Source organism: Ascidiella aspersa, chromosome 2 (genome assembly GCF_963924565.1).
Source record: "Ascidiella aspersa chromosome 2, kaAscAspe10.2, whole genome shotgun sequence".
In the NCBI taxonomy this organism is placed as follows: domain Eukaryota; kingdom Metazoa; phylum Chordata; class Ascidiacea; order Phlebobranchia; family Ascidiidae; genus Ascidiella; species Ascidiella aspersa.
The window spans coordinates 10,628,611-10,646,451 of NC_139448.1; the positions used below are offsets into that span (position 1 = coordinate 10,628,611).

Below are 17,841 nucleotides of genomic sequence, written 5' to 3' on the forward strand. Positions count from 1 at the left end.
GCGACGGTCCCGGTTTGACCGGAGGTCGTGAGTTCGAACCTTACTGCAGGCTAGATGTTTTTTAGCTTGCCCTGCTTGCATCATTCATCGCAGATTCGGTGTGTCTGCCATGGCTTTTCGGTGTACTAACATGTGAGGTAACTTACCGTGAGTATTGATATCCAATAACATAGGACCGCGCCATAGCCCCATCGGATACTATATGATCGGTTTAACAAGAAACTGAAAAGGCATTTCAGCCATGGTTTGTCAGCAAGCGCAACGTTAATACTTTTAAAGGTAAAGGAAATTTAACTTCGTGGTATTTCTCAAAAAACGTTAGCATTATTTGGTGTTAATACTAAGATTCCAAACGCAGCAAGTTTTACCTATTACCTTGAAAAATATTACATTTTTATGGTTAATTTTTGCTTATTTAACTTGAGTAATCACGTAGTTTAGTTTCAAATCGGACGGCCTGAGTTTTGTCCAAAATATCGAGTATCGGTAACGAAATAAAACCAAGTATTTCTGATTGTTAGTATTTGTATAATTTTGGAGTCACGCTAAAACAGTGATTTTTAAATGTTATGTATTTCATTTCACAATATTGCAGTCGCACATGCAAAAATCGCAAAACAAATTAATCGAAAAGGAATTTGGAAAAAAGGGGAATAATAGCAGTCAGACACTTAATCGATAAAATAAACGACAAAAAATCGTGGTAAAATTGTATGTTGACCACGAGTCAGGCAACAACGTCATAAATTTATGTCAGTTTGACAATGGCACGAAAAAAATGTATAAGTAGTACATCACGATCAATTTAAAAAAATAATAGTTGATTAATTAAAAGACCTCATAAGACAGCTAGTACAATGTACATTGTATATGTAGTGGATCGCACATTGACTTCGACTTGTCAATAGTTGTCATCGTGTTACTCCATCGTCAGGATTAAGGAATTGTTGTTCGAGTTTTTCAAGTATTATAAACCGTATATTTTTGCGACATAGTTCTGTTAAAAATCAAAAATATCAAGAAAACAAAACTAAATTGTCGTTAATCTGGTATAGTTGATTTTAAGATTTCAAAACTTAGAAGGTTATATTCAGGACAAAATATCGTTGTTTAGAACTATTATGTAATAACTGTGGACGAGAAAATGTGCGACACTTTTACTCCAAACTTTGAAATTTCCCTTGCTTGAGCTAATGTCGAACTTTCCCATGTTTAATGAAATTTCCCATTCCTAAGCCAGAATGGTAGCAGCGAGCAACTGATGCAAAAAAAAACTGTGTTACATTGTGATTAAAAATAATTTTTAGCAAAAGTGAAACAAAAAAAAAATAGTTAAAGGGTAAACGGATCAAGAATACAAATACAAAAGAAAGTGCAAAAGTTATCTTCTTTTTGTAACCATAACGCGAGCAAAGGTAGAACAGCTATGGCATTCTTAAAAATAGAAAATTTATAAAATTTAATTATTAAATGACATCCTGGCAAGGGTAAAAATGATGTACTGTAATGTAACACAAAGTTATAACCATAATCAGTTTCTATTCACATGTAAAGTTCTCAATTCTGATTACAACAACAACATTTGGAGTTTTTTGGGGGGCGATTTACAATTCATGCCGACCAGGTTTATAGCACAACCTTGAAACTTGTTGGGTATAACTTGCCTAAATCAACAATTGTATGCTGAAGTGTTAGTTTAAAAATGCAGATGATTATATTGCTGTTTTCGAAATACGAGTTTTTTGAACAACTTTGTGTTGCAAAGACCTTAACAGGTTTAAGGCAAAATTTAACGCTATTCCTTAAACAAGTAGACTTAGGTTATCTGCCAATGCTTTGCCATTTCTTCGAGTAAAATTGCGTAAGCTGTTTTTTAGACGGTTAAATTAAAAATAATAAAATACTCTAATTATAATCAGTAATAAAAATGAATCGCTCCGCCTTTTGAATACAACTGCGAGTGTGACTGTTAGTTAGTCGTTCTAAGCAGCCAGGCAAATAAGGCGAAATTGTCTAATCAAATAACACACTGCAGTCCGTTTCAAAGGATGTTTAACTTCTCGGTAGCGTGCTTGTTGCGTTTCGGTAACTTATAGGTCCAACGTAGAGTCGACTTTTTATTGGCTGGAATTTTGCAGTTTGCATAAGTCGCCCATTTTGCGTACGACCTAAAACAAACAAAAACTGTAATTAGATACCAACCTACGAACAATGTTACAAATACCAAGTTAGACGTACGCCAATCCACAACAGCATTAAGAAAAATGTAAAAAGATTCGTAGTGACATACTACTTCAGGTAATTTTAGATTTTCGGCTTTCGTGGGTTGGGGATAAGAAGGGATAAATAAACAAACATAATGAGATTTTCATGTTAAATATGTCTGTTATACTTTACAAGGGTGACCACATTTTGTCTGCTCAGTCTTTTTTTCTTCCGCCGAACTAACAGTTGGGACCAACAATTCCAAACCTATATAGGAATACTAAAAAATCTTTGTCGGCGACAGGCAGACAAAATCATACGGGGCAGCAACTCAAAGTCGAGCAATATTTAAAAAGAAGCAAAAAAGAAAGGATAGTAGCTTTGACAAGCACAGCTTTTGTTTTTTAGTTTCATTTTCGATTTTTGTTATTTTAATAATAACTTGTTGTTGGTGGCTTTACCATGTATGTATTTAACTCTTAAAGGACTTGGTCGAAATAAGCGTGTATTTCTTTTAAATAAACGTACGACCCTGCTATGGTAATAATTTACCAAAAAAAAAATAATTTAGGCAAAAAAGATATTTTTGCTTACGGCTGTAAATAAGTCCAATGATTTTTTAAAGTAAATAGTCGTTGAAGCTTCTTCAATAATCTCTAGAAATAGTAATATTTGAATGCAGCGGAACATAGAAATTATCAATATTTTGGTCAAGTAACTATGGTTTACTGGTCGTGTTATAAAATGATTTGGTTGTTGGCGGCTTTGGACTTAAGGGGGTCGGAAGAAGGGTTTGTTTCTTTCAAGCAAACGTGCGATCCTGTTATTTATTCAAGTTTTTAAAATTCGAGTAGCACTTGCCTCTGAAATTTTTTTGGAAGCAAATTGCTGTAGCTGTTTTAATGGAGAAATTAAAAATAATGTTTAATTAAACTTAATAGTTAAGTCGCCCCGCCCTTTGAATACAACTGCGAGTGTGACTGTTAATTAGTCGTTCTAAGTCATACCTTGGCAAACTACGGATCCGGCAAGGCAATATAATCCGGCAGGCGGCTAATTACAACTAAAACTTTATTTGGCAAAAACAAGGCTTAGGATTTATTTCTTGATTTCAGAATACTTTATTGAATACATTACTCTAGTAGGCATCCTCACCTATTCCTACTCTTACAAGCTTGTCTAAAATAACACACGTTGTATTATGTGTATTCGAGATAAGTACTTCTTAAATATTTCCAACAGGCCTTCATGGACCCCGTAAAACTAGTTCACAGACCCCCAAGGGGTCCATGGACCCCAGTTTGAGAACCCCTGTTCTAGGCAGTCAGGAAAATAGGACGAAATAGCCTAATCAAACAACACACTGCAGTCCGCATAGCACTTGCCTCGGTCATCTTGGGTCTCTTGGAGCGCTTGTAGTCCAGGCAGCGGCTCGAGAGTTCGTGCAGGTCGACACCGACCGTCGACTTCCAGGCGCCCGCGTTTCGATCGAAAAAGGACTCAATCTCGCGCTCTCCAGACTCCAGGCTTTCCTCCACGTACATGGTGAGGTGGCTGGGATCGCGGCTCTCGTCCACCACTTCGTCGCCGGTCAGCAGCTCGAGAATCACCTGCGAGAATCGAGGTGTTGAAACACCGCGGATAGGACGTGCGAGGGATCGAGGTAAACATTTATTTTTCTATGTAGCGTTAAAAGATGTTGTAAAATACGCAACGAGTAGGACTCCATCTATCACACACGAAGTGATACATCTACTTGCTTTTTTATTTATTTAAACTTATCCCCAAACTGAGTAGCACATTACTTTAACAAAAGCCTACAGTGGTGGACAACTAAAAAGTTTAACAAAAAAAAATCAGGTTACTATTGCTCTAAATCCTCCTCAATTCGGTATCGGTCGTGCATCAATATCGAAAAGGCAGAAATAGTAGTAAGTAGGGGATCTAAAGCAGTGGTCGGCAACTTTTTTGGCCCTACGGACCGGTTTGAAACTAAAGTTTTTTCGCGGACCGGCCTTAAAAAAACAACAAATGTTCAGTAAAGTTAATGTATTACAACTTTTTTTTCAATGAACCAATTAAAATGTATACGTTTGTTTCAAAAACTTTCCTACCTATGAACATCAAAATAATGAATCATTTTGCAATGCAATTCATAGAGTCACTGCACACTGGTTTATTTTGAACCTCACGAGTGCTTAATGCTAATAGAGATTTTTATTATATCAATCAATCATGGGGTATGTTTAAACGAAAGGTAATGTGTTTTGAATAGAAAACTATATTTAATTTTAATTTTGACTTATTTCATGTTTTTTCTTCAAGTAAAAATTTGAATCTGGCAACCCTGCTACGGACCGGTAACGAATGCTCACGGACCGGCGGTTGCCGACCAGTGATCTAAAGGATGTCGCTCATTAAAACAGAGACATACCACGCCAAAGCTGAAAACGTCCATAGCGTACGACACGTTCCCCTTGCATGCCTCAGGCGACATGTAGACCCAGGTTCCGATGGGGTGGGCAGTGTTGGTGCTGGTCCGGTTCGCCTGGCCGGCGGTCGTCGATCGAATGAGGCCGAAGTCGCTTATGCGCGGTTTCATTTCGGAATCGAGCAAGATGTTGGAGCTGAAGGATAAAACACAACTTTGAAACGATGTTTAGCGCTTGCTTATACCGTTTTTGCTGAGGAAACGCGGCGCGTGATAGTCTTGCGTTTATCGGAGTGTTTTAATGACTCAAGTCAGTGCACTTAAGTCATTGTTTTCAAATGACTTCACTTGACTTAAGTCTTTTGGATAAATGACCTATTTTGGGTTAAAATAAAGTGTTATAACTAAGCATCTTTTTATAAAATTAGGCTATTTATTTCAATTTTTGTACATAGAACAAGTTACTTACATGTTATTGTTCATAATCGGACAAGTTTACCAATTTTTTTATAGGTTAACGTTTAATTGTTTTGACAAGCACTTGACTTGAAGTTGACTTGCTCTAATAATGACTTGACTTGAAATTGACTTGCTCCAATAAAGACTTGACAAGGACTTGACTTGTTATTATTTCAAAAGGATTTAACTGGGACTTAAGTAATTTTAAAACGACCTGTTTACAACGCTGGCTTATCGAGGAGGTCCCCAAAGTTGGGTCCGCCCAATGGGTTTAGTAAGTAGTTTAAGGGGGCTGGAAAAGCACGTCCCGGAATTGCTATTTTTCGTTATAACACGAAAAAGAATGCCAATGGGTAAATTATATTTTATTTTTTATTTTAGAACCCACTTCTTTAGGATAATACTTCCCAGAAAGCCATGCTTAAAAACAATATATTCGAGTTGAAATAAAGGTTTCCTTATGAGCTAAAGCGCAAGCTCTAGAATACCAAACGGATAAGAAGAAAAAATCTACCAGATATTATCGTCTAACGCAGGGATTTTGAACACTGGCAATGATCAGAGAATAATGACTTCAAAGGGTGACAAATAGTGTTAAAACAAAAGCTGGTTATGATGGAAATATTCAAAGTATGGAACTTATAATAGCATTTAAACAACAGTGTTTTGTTGATATTTTGCATAAAGTTATAAGCATTCGCAGTACGATAGTTTTAATTAAACGCTTTCCTTAGTTAACTTACACTTTCGTCTCGCTCGTGATATAAACGTTAGAATAATATTACTTCAACCACTGTTGCGGAAAATCGTCTAAGTACCAATAAAATGAACTTGCCCAAGTACCCCCCAAATTTCTCTCGCGTACCCCTGGGGTACGTCTAACCCATATTTGGGAACCCCTGGTATAACGTCACCCACGCAGTCGTAAAGCCTTTTACGTCACCACAAATAATAATCAGAACGATCTAGGGTATCGGTTTATTTTGATAGATACCAAAATTGATGTGTTGCCATTTGTTTGACATTTCTTGAAGTGACCACATTAAATATATATTTCTTCACTAAAATCAGTTCTTTATTTAACTACTTGTAAAATGGATATATAGGCGCCTTTTAATAAAAGAATACCTCTTAATATCCCTGTGTATGACCTCTTTGTCGTGCATATAAGCGATACCAGCTGCGCTGCCACGACCGATCTCCAATCTCTGTGCCACCGTTAATTGCATTGATTTGTTCCTGTTATAAACAACAAACAACAGTTTTAATTGCTAAAATAAACTCCTACTCCTACTCAGTGTTTTTTTAAGGTATTTTGGGAAAAAAATTTCTCCAGCGGTTTCCCAAAATTTGGACTTGCAACTACAGTAGAAAAGTAATGGTTGTTTCTCGCAATGTCTTGTCGATAATACGAATATAGCCTACGATCAATAGTTCACGTCCGGAAAAAAGAATAAGTGGAGGTACAGCTAACAGCTGAATCAAAGAGTTATTCACAAAAGAAGTCCACCTTCGATACTCGTCAATGTTTATTTCTGATTTATGGCACATAATGATCAGTTTTTACGTGTGGAAACATAACAAGCAGAAGCCAACAAGCACACTTTGTTTGATTGTGCAACAAACTTGTTTGGCGGCCGTGCTATTTTTTGGAATTTAAATGAAACACTTGCGGTCTTTCAAAACTACTTAGCGGTCACCCAAACCAAACCTTAAAAAAAAACCTGCTCCTACTATTACAATAAAGCACGGTGTAATCATGGCTTTCTGCGTGTTATTTTTTAACAGAGTATTGAGTATTGTAATGAGGTAAGCCAATGATTTAAATTAAGTGCACTAATTAAATACACATTATTACAAATATTTTTGAAAAATTAATTATTTTAAGAAATTCCACCTGGTCTCTGATCATCAATATGGATTTAGAAGCGATTATTCAACCAATTTGGCAATATATGATATTTATGAAGATCTTTTAGGTAAAATGGATAAAGGCCTTGTTACATGTGCTGTGTTTCTAGATTTATCAAAAGCATTTGATACAGTTGATCACTCAATACTTCTAAAAAAATTAGAGCATTGCTGTGGAATACGTGGCTTACCTTTACAATTCTTTAAAAGTTATATTTCTAACCGTAAACAATTTACTGTTGTTAATGGAGTTAAATCTACATGTACTTTTTAATGGAGTTAAATCTACATGTATTTAAAATGTGGAGCGCCTCAGGGTTCCACATTAGGTCCCTTACTTTTTACCCTTTACATAAATGATCTCCCTCTAGCATCATCACTAAATACTAAATTATTTGCTGATGACACATACCTTTCTTTTTCTGATATGGATTTACAAAGTTTACAATGTAAAATTAATTTTGAACTAGCAAAGATAGATGTTTGGATGAGACATAATAAATTATCCCTAAATTATTGTAAAACATCATATTTGTTGATGACCCGTCAAAACATAGTAACAAAACATAATTTTAGAATAAAGATAAACAACACTGAAATTAAAAGGGTAAATTCTGTTAAACATTTAGGAGTTGAAATTGATGATAAACTAAAATGGACAGAACATTTAAAACAACTTGAAACAAAACTAGCTAGGGCTTCAGGAATAATATGTAAACTGCGACACTATGTAGATACAGAAACATTAAGACTAGTATATTTTAGCTTTGTTCATTCCCATTTGCAGTATGCCATTTTAACATGGGGTGGAGCCACCCAACTAACACTTCATGCAGTCAATGTTCTTCATAATAAAATAATTAGATTGATAACTTTCAGCAAATATGATAGCCACATCACATCACTTTGTAGAGAATTGCAATTACTTAAAATTTCAGAAATATATAAATTAGAATTGGGGAAATTTATGCACAAATTCCACAGCAATGCTCTGCCTCCCACATTTAGCCTTTACTTTACCAAAATTTCTGATATACACGATCCTTTAACTAGGTTAAAGGATACTAGGCAATTATTTTTACCTCGCACAAACACATCACTAGGGCAGAGATCACTAGGATATCGAGGACCAGTGGTATGGGGAAATATTGATATCAACTTAAAATCATTATCATTTCACCAATTTAAAATTAAATACAAAACTACATTGCTCCAATTATTCTAACTTGCTATTTCACTACTCCAGTAATATTTGTTTTTTGTCTTTAGCATTATTATTTGATATAGTTGATTTCCTGGTATATATGCATTTGTTGTTTTCGACTGCTACATTTATTGGTGTCGGAATGATCTTTTCAGAGTCTTACTAGTAAATAATTTAAAAACTTATAATAATTTAAATAATTAGTAATAATACGTTTAAATAATTCTTGTGTTTGCTAATATATATTGCGAAAGGGTCACCTTGACTGGCAAACCTGTTGGTTGTATCAATGTCTCCTGGCGTATTAAATTATCTTATAGCTTTTGTTGTTGTATCAACGTTATGTGCCAAAATAATAAAATTGAATTGAATACACTTTATTAACATTAGTGTAATTGGGCTATTTAGGCCATTTATTAAATGTATTAAAGTTAACTTCCTTTAGTTTTGCTATACACAATATTTGTCAGAATGTAACACAATCAAAAATTTTATAAGTTAAATATTTATTTTGGATGCAATGCTGTGACTTTAATTAAACTTATTATGTGGATGACTTGTACTGAGACTTTTTGTTAAAAATGGCTTGATTTTGATTTAAGTGATTTGGCAAATACCTCGACTAGAACTTAAAATATGTCTACAATACTGAGAGAATCTGCAAAAAGTCTATTTCACAAGCTGGTTTATTGTTCCAGTCACTTCATTGGCTTTCAAAGTTATCCTGTGATATACATTGGCCTTCAGTTTACCGGGGCGAAAGATAGTTTATTTGGGTAACACAATTATTATGCTAGTCTTTACAAACATAAATCACCTGCATGCATCAAGACTTGAGCTGAGGGAACCATTGTACATGTAATCGTAGACAAGACAAAGCTCAGGACCGTCACAAGAATAACCAACCAACGGGAGGATGTTCTCGTTTTGCAACCTAACCACAATACTTGGCAACATTATTAAAGAACTTGAGACCACTATAATGTGGTATTTATGCTCCCCAAAGATAATAAAGCCTATCACCACGGTGCTTTAAAGAAGATGCCGCCCAAGACCAACTAACTTATTTATTTTTGTTTGCTCAGATTACTTTCTATGTTTTAGTTTCTACAATTTTTTTATGACAATATTATAATGATTAGTATTTGTAGTGTAAACTTACGCTGAAATTACGTCTATTTCTTTCTTGAACTGTTCAATTATTGCAGTGGCGAACTCTGGAGTGTCCAGTTTGAGGCGTTTAATAGCAACCTGTCTTGAAACAACTTCACCTTTTTTTTCCTAGAAACAAATTGTAAAAAATATTAATGTATCTTGGTTTCTATAATTAAAAAATGCATGTTCATACATTTTAAAATAAATATATTATATGTGAAAGACAAACAATTCTTGTGCAACCAAATTTGTTTGTTTGACACCTTTTGCACGCAGGAAGATTTTTGGATTGGAAAGGATTTTATGATATAGTAGTCCACTGTTGGTGCTTTATTTAAAAATCTTAAATTTCTTTCAAAAATACCTTAGTTACACTGCTCAACAATCCTTTGAACACAGAGCCGAAAGCGCCTTCTCCAAGCTTTAAGGAATCGCTGAAATTCGAGGTGAGAGAGCGCAGTTCAGTGTAAGAGTAAGTGGTAACAGCTTTAAAGGAAAAACAAATATTTTACAAACGGGAATGTGAAAAACAGAGCAGAAGATAACTCATAAGACTGTTGAATTTGGTTGGTAACATTCAGAAATGTTATCAAGCTTTCTTATTTTCAGTAAAATGTGTTCTATATACTCTTTTTAAAAACATATATAATATTTATAAAAAGAGTTAATAACATTGGTCGTTTCACCAGGAAAAATACCAGCAAAGCATCCTAAAATGCGAACTCCAGAAAATTAAAAAAGTCTAGTATTAAGGTGACAAAGACCCTAATTTTACCTTCAACTGCTTCAAGTAAGTGCAGATCTTGTATAGACAAGGTTGGGTTTGCTATTGACTCGTGCTCTGTCGGTTGTCTTTGCAAGACTGGCCTTCTTTCGGGTACAGATGGGGGCAAAGAAAAGGGTGGGGGGACTACAGGTATTGAATAGGGGGCGGGGGAATAACCAGCGGGATAACTGGTTTGGCTGTAACTGGCTGGAGGAAAAGGAGATACGCTACCATAAGGTGGAATAGATTGGGGCCGATTGTACCCATTTGGGGGTACGCTGGGTACCAGGGTAGAATAGGCTGGATAATATGAGGCAGATGGGGTTGGAATGGGGGGCATGCTGGCCAATTGTGGATTTATTATGGATTGGTAATCGGGGGGCCTTTGAACAACCTTCTCCAGCAGTTGAATGAGACTGAATAAATCAAGGGAATGTAAGACGTCAACAAGGTCCTGTAACAGAAAAATGTTCTACATAAATAGGGCAATACAATCCACATTAACATGCCTATTGTAAACTTTTTTATGTTACTGGACTGTCATACACTCACACACAACTGGACTTTTTGTATAAGAAGAATATATAGGAGTGAACATGTTTAGGATACCAACACTGAACATAATAGGTTACATGTGTAAAACTGCATGAAAAACTCTTGTGCTATACAAACCTGAACTGTTGCATTGGCTGTTGACCAGTCATCAATGATAGCAAGTGTTGGGCTATTACCCTTACTAGCTATTGATTCAAATATCCTATAATATAATAAAAATAAATTATTTTTTAATTTATATATATATAAGTCTTAGCCAGGAATAAAATGTGATTTTTTTTCATTTTATTGATTTTTAAATATTTTTTTTCAGTATATATTTAAATATTTGCCAAAAGCTTTGCTGCAATTATACATAGTATCATTATAGTTAATATTTATTCAATTTTATTTTGTCATTTTTTATACTGTATATATATATATATATATATATATATACATTACTTGCTGTTTTTTTATATAAAGTAAAAAGTGTCTAAATATGTAAGTTTGCAAGCTCAATCCTAACCTCATTTTTTCCGATGTGTATTTTGACTGTGGGTCGCCACGACTTCTAGGGATTTTTTGAGCAAAATCTTTCCAATTTGTTGCAGTTCCAGGAAGATCAAGTGAAGTAGCAATTCCCTTGCAAACGGAGTAAGGAAGCAGTCGTATGTAGGTTTGTGGTGTAATGGGGGGCTTTGGACGACCTCTCATGTTTTTAGTAATTAAGTAACATTAAAGGAAAATGTTCTGCAATACATTTAATACTGAAAATTTGTCTTTCCATATTTGTTTTACAACTGTTCGCTATGAAAGTGTACACCCATTGCAACACAATTGTTTTTTAATTGCTTTTTAAAATTGGTTGATTAATTTTAAATGTAAAAATAATTTATTCGCTTTTAATTTTTGTTTTTGGGAATGCAATAATATTGACACTGACAGTGTTGGATCAAATAGTGCCTGCAGTACATATCAATACTGTGACAATAGTAAACACATTTTAAATAAAAAATTCATGGTTGTAGTTGTGCCAGTACACCAGTCTCCATTCTGTGCACACCCGATAATTTAAACTTAGTTTAACTAAAACTACTGTTCTGTGGCCGTTCACATATTTGGGTTAGGGCTGGGGTGGGTTAAGTATTATTAGTAAATATAATAATCCAAAGGCTTACCGCACCCTAATCTAAACAATGTTAGCAATATAAAACCCCGGATGAAAAGGTGGTAGGATTCTAGACCCCAGCGCTTATTTTTTAAACACCCGTTATTTCCCTAAAATATGTACAGTAAATAGTTTATCTTATCGGCAATACAAAGGTCATCATTTCTCAGTAAGTCTGTTTCTTTCTTTGTTGTAGGCTGCTTCGAATAAACAACCAATTTTCAATTTTTCATTAGTCTCCACTTTCCAGGCAAACCTATAAAGATAAATTCGGAACCTTACTGTGGACGTTATATTACTTGCTGTTGAACAAAAAATGTATTCTGTATTCTATTTTAATTTAAAATTAGAGTGGAAGATAATGATGTAATCCGACGAATACACTTGCCTCGCATTTCTTATTTTAACATTTAACAAATACAGTAGTAACTTGTACCGTAAGTAGGTTTGTTTTGTTCACATACAAGGGACTTTCCATTGGAGGAACTACATTAAAATAAAGATTCTGTGACGTCACAAAACATCTAAAAGTTTACTAAAAAGTTGGAATTTTTTTAACGTTATTCATAATTTTATTTTGTTTTTAAACCTGCCTCAACAATGGGTTTCATTTCCGATTTTAGGACTGAATTGGCTAGCGACGCCGAAAAACTGATTCATGAAGTGTTGCCGCAAAAAGTCTCCCATCTAGACAAACTTTTAGATAACGAATTACTAAGTTTGCAACAGGTCGAAAAGGTGCGGAAATGCAGCTGGGACAGTTGGAAACAAGCAGGCGCGGCAAACACAGCAACTAAAGGCTCAGGAAGCGACAAGTTCGAGTCGAACCAAATTATTTCGGACGTCATCGACATTATTCGACCCGAACTGACATCTATCATGCAGTCTTGTAATATTATTCGTCTTTGGGTAAGTTGAACTCTTTCGTTATACCCAAGTAGTCCTAACCCTAAGTTATCTGTGCGCACATCCAAAAACACTTCGCTTAGTAAGGCCGACTAACCAAGTGGAGGGTCGTTGTTAGCGCATTATAGTTTGTTTTACTACTCGTAACTTAATTACAGTGTTATAAACAAGTCATTTTAAAACAAGTTAAATCCAAGTTAAGTTTTTTTCAATAAATAACAAGTCAAGTTCAAGTCAAGTCAAGTCATTATTACAGCAAGTCAATTCCAAGGCAAGACCTTGTCATAAAACCTAAACGTTAACTACTATAAACAGTCATTCAAATAAAATGTAAGATAAACCCAGCATACAGAAATCAAATTGTTTTACGGTATGTGCAAAAAGTAAGATAAATAATTCAATTTAAAAAAAAACTTAATAAAAACACTTTTTTTTTAAGTCATTTGTCCAAAAGACTAACGTCAATTAGGTGAATAAGTGATAATTAAGTTATTACAACACTGCTAAAATAAAGCCTCTTATCATTAGTATGCAGTTTCACGTCCGTCGCTCCTTCAAATAAATGTTTTATTGTCGTTACTTTAAAAAATGTTCTTTAATTTCGCAGGTGACACTACTGCTGCCACAAATGGAGGACGGAAACAATTTCGGAGTTTCGGTGCAAGAGGAAACGGTTGCCGAAATAAGGGGTGTCGAGTGCGAAGCCACGGCAGCACTGGGGGAGATATTCCTCTACTTCACCAACAGGGCCGGGGTAGGGTTTAGTGTAACTTTAAATAGGCTACACTTTTGGGGCCTATTTGAAGTTGTTTTGTTGTTAAAAACAGATTAGGCTATCACCACAAATACCGAGCTTGGTCTCCTTAAAGTACATCTAAATAAAAGGAAAAAAATATTCTCGAAAGTGTAGTTTTGTTGTTTTACTTATTTAATCAATAAATTAAGTTTAGGTTCGGAATATTAAAATAATAATTTATCAGAGCTCTATAACATCAGAATTAATTTTGAGAAGACGAAAAAACGATGCAGATGTAGACATGTTTGGCGATTAACGCGAGGCAACAAAGGATATAGTTATTAGGATTTCAATTAAACGAAAACAAAACATTTACTATGTAAAGCGGTTTATATAACGGTAAGCGAAACGATTTTTCTATTAACGTGAAGTCCCCTCGCTGTTTTTAGATCGCCGCAAAGCTGCTGAAGCACCCTCAGGTAAAGGATTTCATGCGCTACGTGGTGGAAGAGGACGAGCGACAGTTCGTGAGTTTGCGCGCCACCGCTGCCCAGATCCGCAACTCGTACTCACTCGTGCAAGATCAGGTGCTCAAGAATCTGGAGAAGATCAAGACGCCCAAGAGCAGAAACTTCGATTCTCTTTATTAAAGCAATAAAAATTCCAAAAAAATACTTAAGTTTGACGTGCTCTAACAAATATGTATAGGTGGCAAGTTGGTGACAGGCATTAGGTAGCATAGGCGATCTAGGAATTTTGATTGGAGGGCTATGACATTTTTTTTTCAGAGATGGCTTTACAAAGTACGTCATAACGTGACGCCACATAGTTACGTCATAATCCGACGCCACATAATTACGTCATTTTATGATGTCACAATGTTCCGTCAAAATGTTATGTTACGAAGTTACACCTAAACGTGGCGCTATAAAAAGTTACCTTATAAACACCATACACACAGTTCAAGTTCGTTTATTGGGTTAAAGTTTTATATTGGACAAGTGTTGCTTTCAATACAAAAGGTATGCAATCGATTGGCGCCAAGCGCTAAACGCCTTTATCGTTTTGACTCTGTACACAACAACACTACAAGTTGAGAAATACCTGTTATCTCGATTCTGCAACTGGCAGGTAGGCCACAAATCATATTAAATTAAGAGTCATGCGACAATGATCCTCGCAATCTAAATTGTTTCCCAAGCTTAACAGTGTCATTCAGGAAAGCATTCATCCGTATCTGTAGAACATGTGTGAGTAGAGTGACTGACTGACTGACTGACTGTGGCTTGTGTAATGGCATTATAAATCAGTAATCACGGAAAGTTTTACTTTTCTTCAGGCAATTTTCTCATACTGTAAATACAATTGGCAAAAAGCAAGCTAAAATATAAGATGCTAGACTTCTCTGAAGCTTAAGGGTGCATTGTAAACTTTCGACGTTTCTCGTTCAAGTGTGCGTTGCCGAATCGAGTTAAGTGCATGGCAGTGTTGTAACGGGTAATACTAATTTACGGAATGATGAATGGTCGGAATGGTCGGAAAGCTCACTAATTTAAGTGTTATCCCGTTAAAAATATTTGAGTTAGGGTGGGGGTTAGCGTTTGGGTGAAGGTGGGTCAAGTGTTATTATATTTGATAATAATACTGTGAGCGTTTCGACCATTCCGACTATTCATCATTCCGTAAATTAGTGTTACCCGTTGTAACGACTTAGTCTTTGCAAAGGCAAAATAGCTGGACTTAAAGTTGATTGGATGAAAGACTTAGACTAAAAACCCAATTAATTTACACCATCACTATTACATTGACTATATATAATGCAAGTGCTTTATTTGATTAAATTTTACTAAAATAAAAAATATATTTTTTTCATTTCACATATAACTTGTTTTTGTGTTAAAGGCCAGTATTTAACAATTAAAAATCTACTCATTGTCTCTTTTGCTGAACACATTTTAAGAGTTCCAAGTGTTTTGTTTTAAAATCACAAACATGTCGTTAAATGCGGAAGACATTAAAACCAAGCTGGTAAAGGAACTGGAGGCGGCCCATGTTCAAGTCGATGATATCTCACCGGACATGTGCGGCACAAGCTTTCATGCCATTATTGTTTCGCCTATGTTTGTCGGAAAATCCCGCCTGGCACAACAGAGAATGGTGAACAGCGCACTAGCAGAAGAGATCCCAAACATTCACGCCTTCACACAAAAGTGCTACACTCCTGAGGCTTGGGAAAAGCTGCCAAAGAGTTAACTTGCATTTGTATTGTGGGGCGTTGTATACTTTGTAGAACCTTCAATATGCAAAGTGATTACTATTTAATTGCACTGGTGGAAAAGATTTTCTGCGTTCACAATTCACAATATTTTTACAACACCTCAAAACTCAATATACATGACACACTCGATCGTAATATTTAGCTCATTTAGGGCAAAAGGCCAGTCTGCATTTGATGGCACTTGATGCCAAGATCTTAGGTGTTCAGGACCAAATTTTGATTTGTGCAGGTTTGCAATTATGTTTTTTGCACATCTTCGGTTGGAAATCACAGTTTTTAAATTTAAGTGTGAAATATACCTATTCAGGTGTGCACACAAATATGTTAAGAAAAAATATTGGGTGCATGAGGTATTAAAAATACCTCTCCAAAAGGAAAAAAAAAATATCTAACCTTGTATCATTGGACTAAAAAAACTATAAGCCCATTCACCCATGTCTAATTATTTGTAGATTGTTCTGTTAGCCCAATGTTATATTTATCTATTATAAGCTGATGTACTTTCAGTGAGTTTGTTATCCACCAAACTTGTTATTAGTTTGTTTTTGTATATTATAAATATGCATTATACAATTTCATTGCTGTTTATCAGATTTTACCTATCTGCAGTGTAAAGATAAATTAAATAGGAATTCAAATGAAAAAGTTTGAGCATGGTGTTAAATTTAAAATCACAAAAGAAATTGAGTCATGTTTACATCCAAAGGCTTTGCCCAAACTGCTAGAATTAAAGCTTAGTCGGGCTGTTGCATTATGCTGCCTAAAAATATTGTGGGATGAAACAGAAGAGGACATATCTGTTCTTGATGCTGTCAATGGATTTGGTTTACCAAGCGTTCAGTGGGCAAATATACTTAGAAGTAACGTTAAAATAACTTGCAATGTTGCCAGTGGATTGGAAAGCTGTGTTGATAGCTGTTTGAAAGAGAATGAAATTTTAAATAATGTTGAAGTTGTGCAGCAGGACCCTAACATACTACTCCACAGCAAGAAGTTTAGATTTGTGTACATCGAAGCAATTGGTTCAGCGGTGACCTATCTGGATGCAGCAATAAGGTCTGTAAATCATAATGGCCTGCTATGTGTTACTTTTACCGATATCCCTATCCTGCAAAACAAGTCCCCTGAAACATCTTTTAGGATGTATGGGGCTAACCTCTTAAAATCTGAGTACTCTTGGGAATTGGGTGTAAGAGTAATTGCCGCCAACATTGTAAAAGCAGGGGGACGTTGGGGAAAAGGAATCAAAATAGAAATGTGTGCCATCTCAGAACATAGTATTACGTTGGTGTGCCGTGTGTTGAGAGGGCCAAAGCATTCAAATCAATCCCTTACATTTGTAAAGCCACTACTCCATTGCCAACGATGTCAGGTGCGTGATTTTATTGCTGATACAAAGTACAGGAAATCAGGGGATGACAAGGTATTGTGCGATTGTGGCACCGGCCAGCTGGAGTCCCCTCTTCTTATTTTGGGACCAATGTGGTCTGGAAGTTTATTCAGTAAGCCTTTTGTGCAAAAGTTGCAGTTTATTGCACATGGTTTAAAAATAGCCAAAGACATCCGTAACTTGTTTGAGTTGATGTTGGTTGAAAGCATGTGTTGTTCAGCAAATGATGAAGAAAAATTGGTACTCCGGCCACTCAAAGCTTTAAATGAACAAAACGCTTCCAATGACGGCAAAGAACCACCTGCCAAAAAGCAAAAAAATGCTGACAAACCTGAATTGCATTTGCCTAGCACCAATACACACTTAGAAACACCAGAGCCAGCATTTTATTTTGATTTCCAGCATCATGGCGTTAAAGGTGGCAATGCACCAAGATTGTTGACTACCATTGAGCAATTGAGAAAAGCCGGCCACCGGGCAAGCAAGACCCACTTTGGCCCAAGATGTATAAGAACTTCTGCCTCTATGAAACAATATAATGATTTAATCAAACAGCTTTGTGATGTTAAAGCCAATAAATCTTGATTAAACTCTTTTGCAAAGCATGTAAAATGCTTGAATTATTTTGCATTCAGTAGTGGCTATGATTTATACCTTTACTTACTATTTTGCCTTTTCTATACCAGGCATTTTTA

The 17,841-nt window shown here is 35.5% G+C and overlaps 4 protein-coding genes across 4 annotated transcripts; 3 read left to right on the forward strand and 1 right to left on the reverse strand.

The window, feature by feature from the left end:
- Positions 1-573: 573 nt before the first annotated feature.
- On the reverse strand, positions 574-11,409 carry LOC146163581 (interleukin-1 receptor-associated kinase 4-like). The gene is made up of 10 exons (XM_083381644.1): positions 11,195-11,409; positions 10,804-10,888; positions 10,141-10,585; positions 9,730-9,851; positions 9,373-9,491; positions 9,028-9,144; positions 6,224-6,334; positions 4,640-4,832; positions 3,591-3,815; positions 574-2,168 (listed from the first exon to the last, which is right to left on the reverse strand). Exons 1-10 carry the CDS (start codon positions 11,380-11,382, stop codon positions 2,118-2,120), a joined length of 1,656 nt encoding a protein of 551 aa, XP_083237770.1. The 5' UTR covers positions 11,383-11,409; the 3' UTR covers positions 574-2,117.
- Positions 11,410-12,436: 1,027 nt separating this feature from the next.
- LOC146163582 (proteasome activator complex subunit 3-like) lies at positions 12,437-14,128 on the forward strand. Its single transcript, XM_083381645.1, has 3 exons — positions 12,437-12,745; positions 13,350-13,496; positions 13,928-14,128. The coding sequence occupies exons 1-3, from the start codon at positions 12,437-12,439 to the stop codon at positions 14,126-14,128; spliced, it is 657 nt and encodes a 218-aa protein (XP_083237771.1).
- Positions 14,129-15,361: 1,233 nt separating this feature from the next.
- LOC146163583 (bolA-like protein 2) lies at positions 15,362-16,020 on the forward strand. The gene has a single exon (XM_083381646.1). It carries the CDS (start codon positions 15,471-15,473, stop codon positions 15,729-15,731), a length of 261 nt encoding a protein of 86 aa, XP_083237772.1. The 5' UTR covers positions 15,362-15,470; the 3' UTR covers positions 15,732-16,020.
- Positions 16,021-16,122: 102 nt separating this feature from the next.
- Positions 16,123-17,739, forward strand: LOC146163584 (tRNA (guanine(27)-N(2))-dimethyltransferase-like). The gene has a single exon (XM_083382927.1). The coding sequence runs from the start codon at positions 16,394-16,396 to the stop codon at positions 17,729-17,731; it is 1,338 nt and encodes a 445-aa protein (XP_083239053.1). The 5' UTR covers positions 16,123-16,393; the 3' UTR covers positions 17,732-17,739.
- The last annotated feature ends 102 nt before the right edge of the window (positions 17,740-17,841 follow it).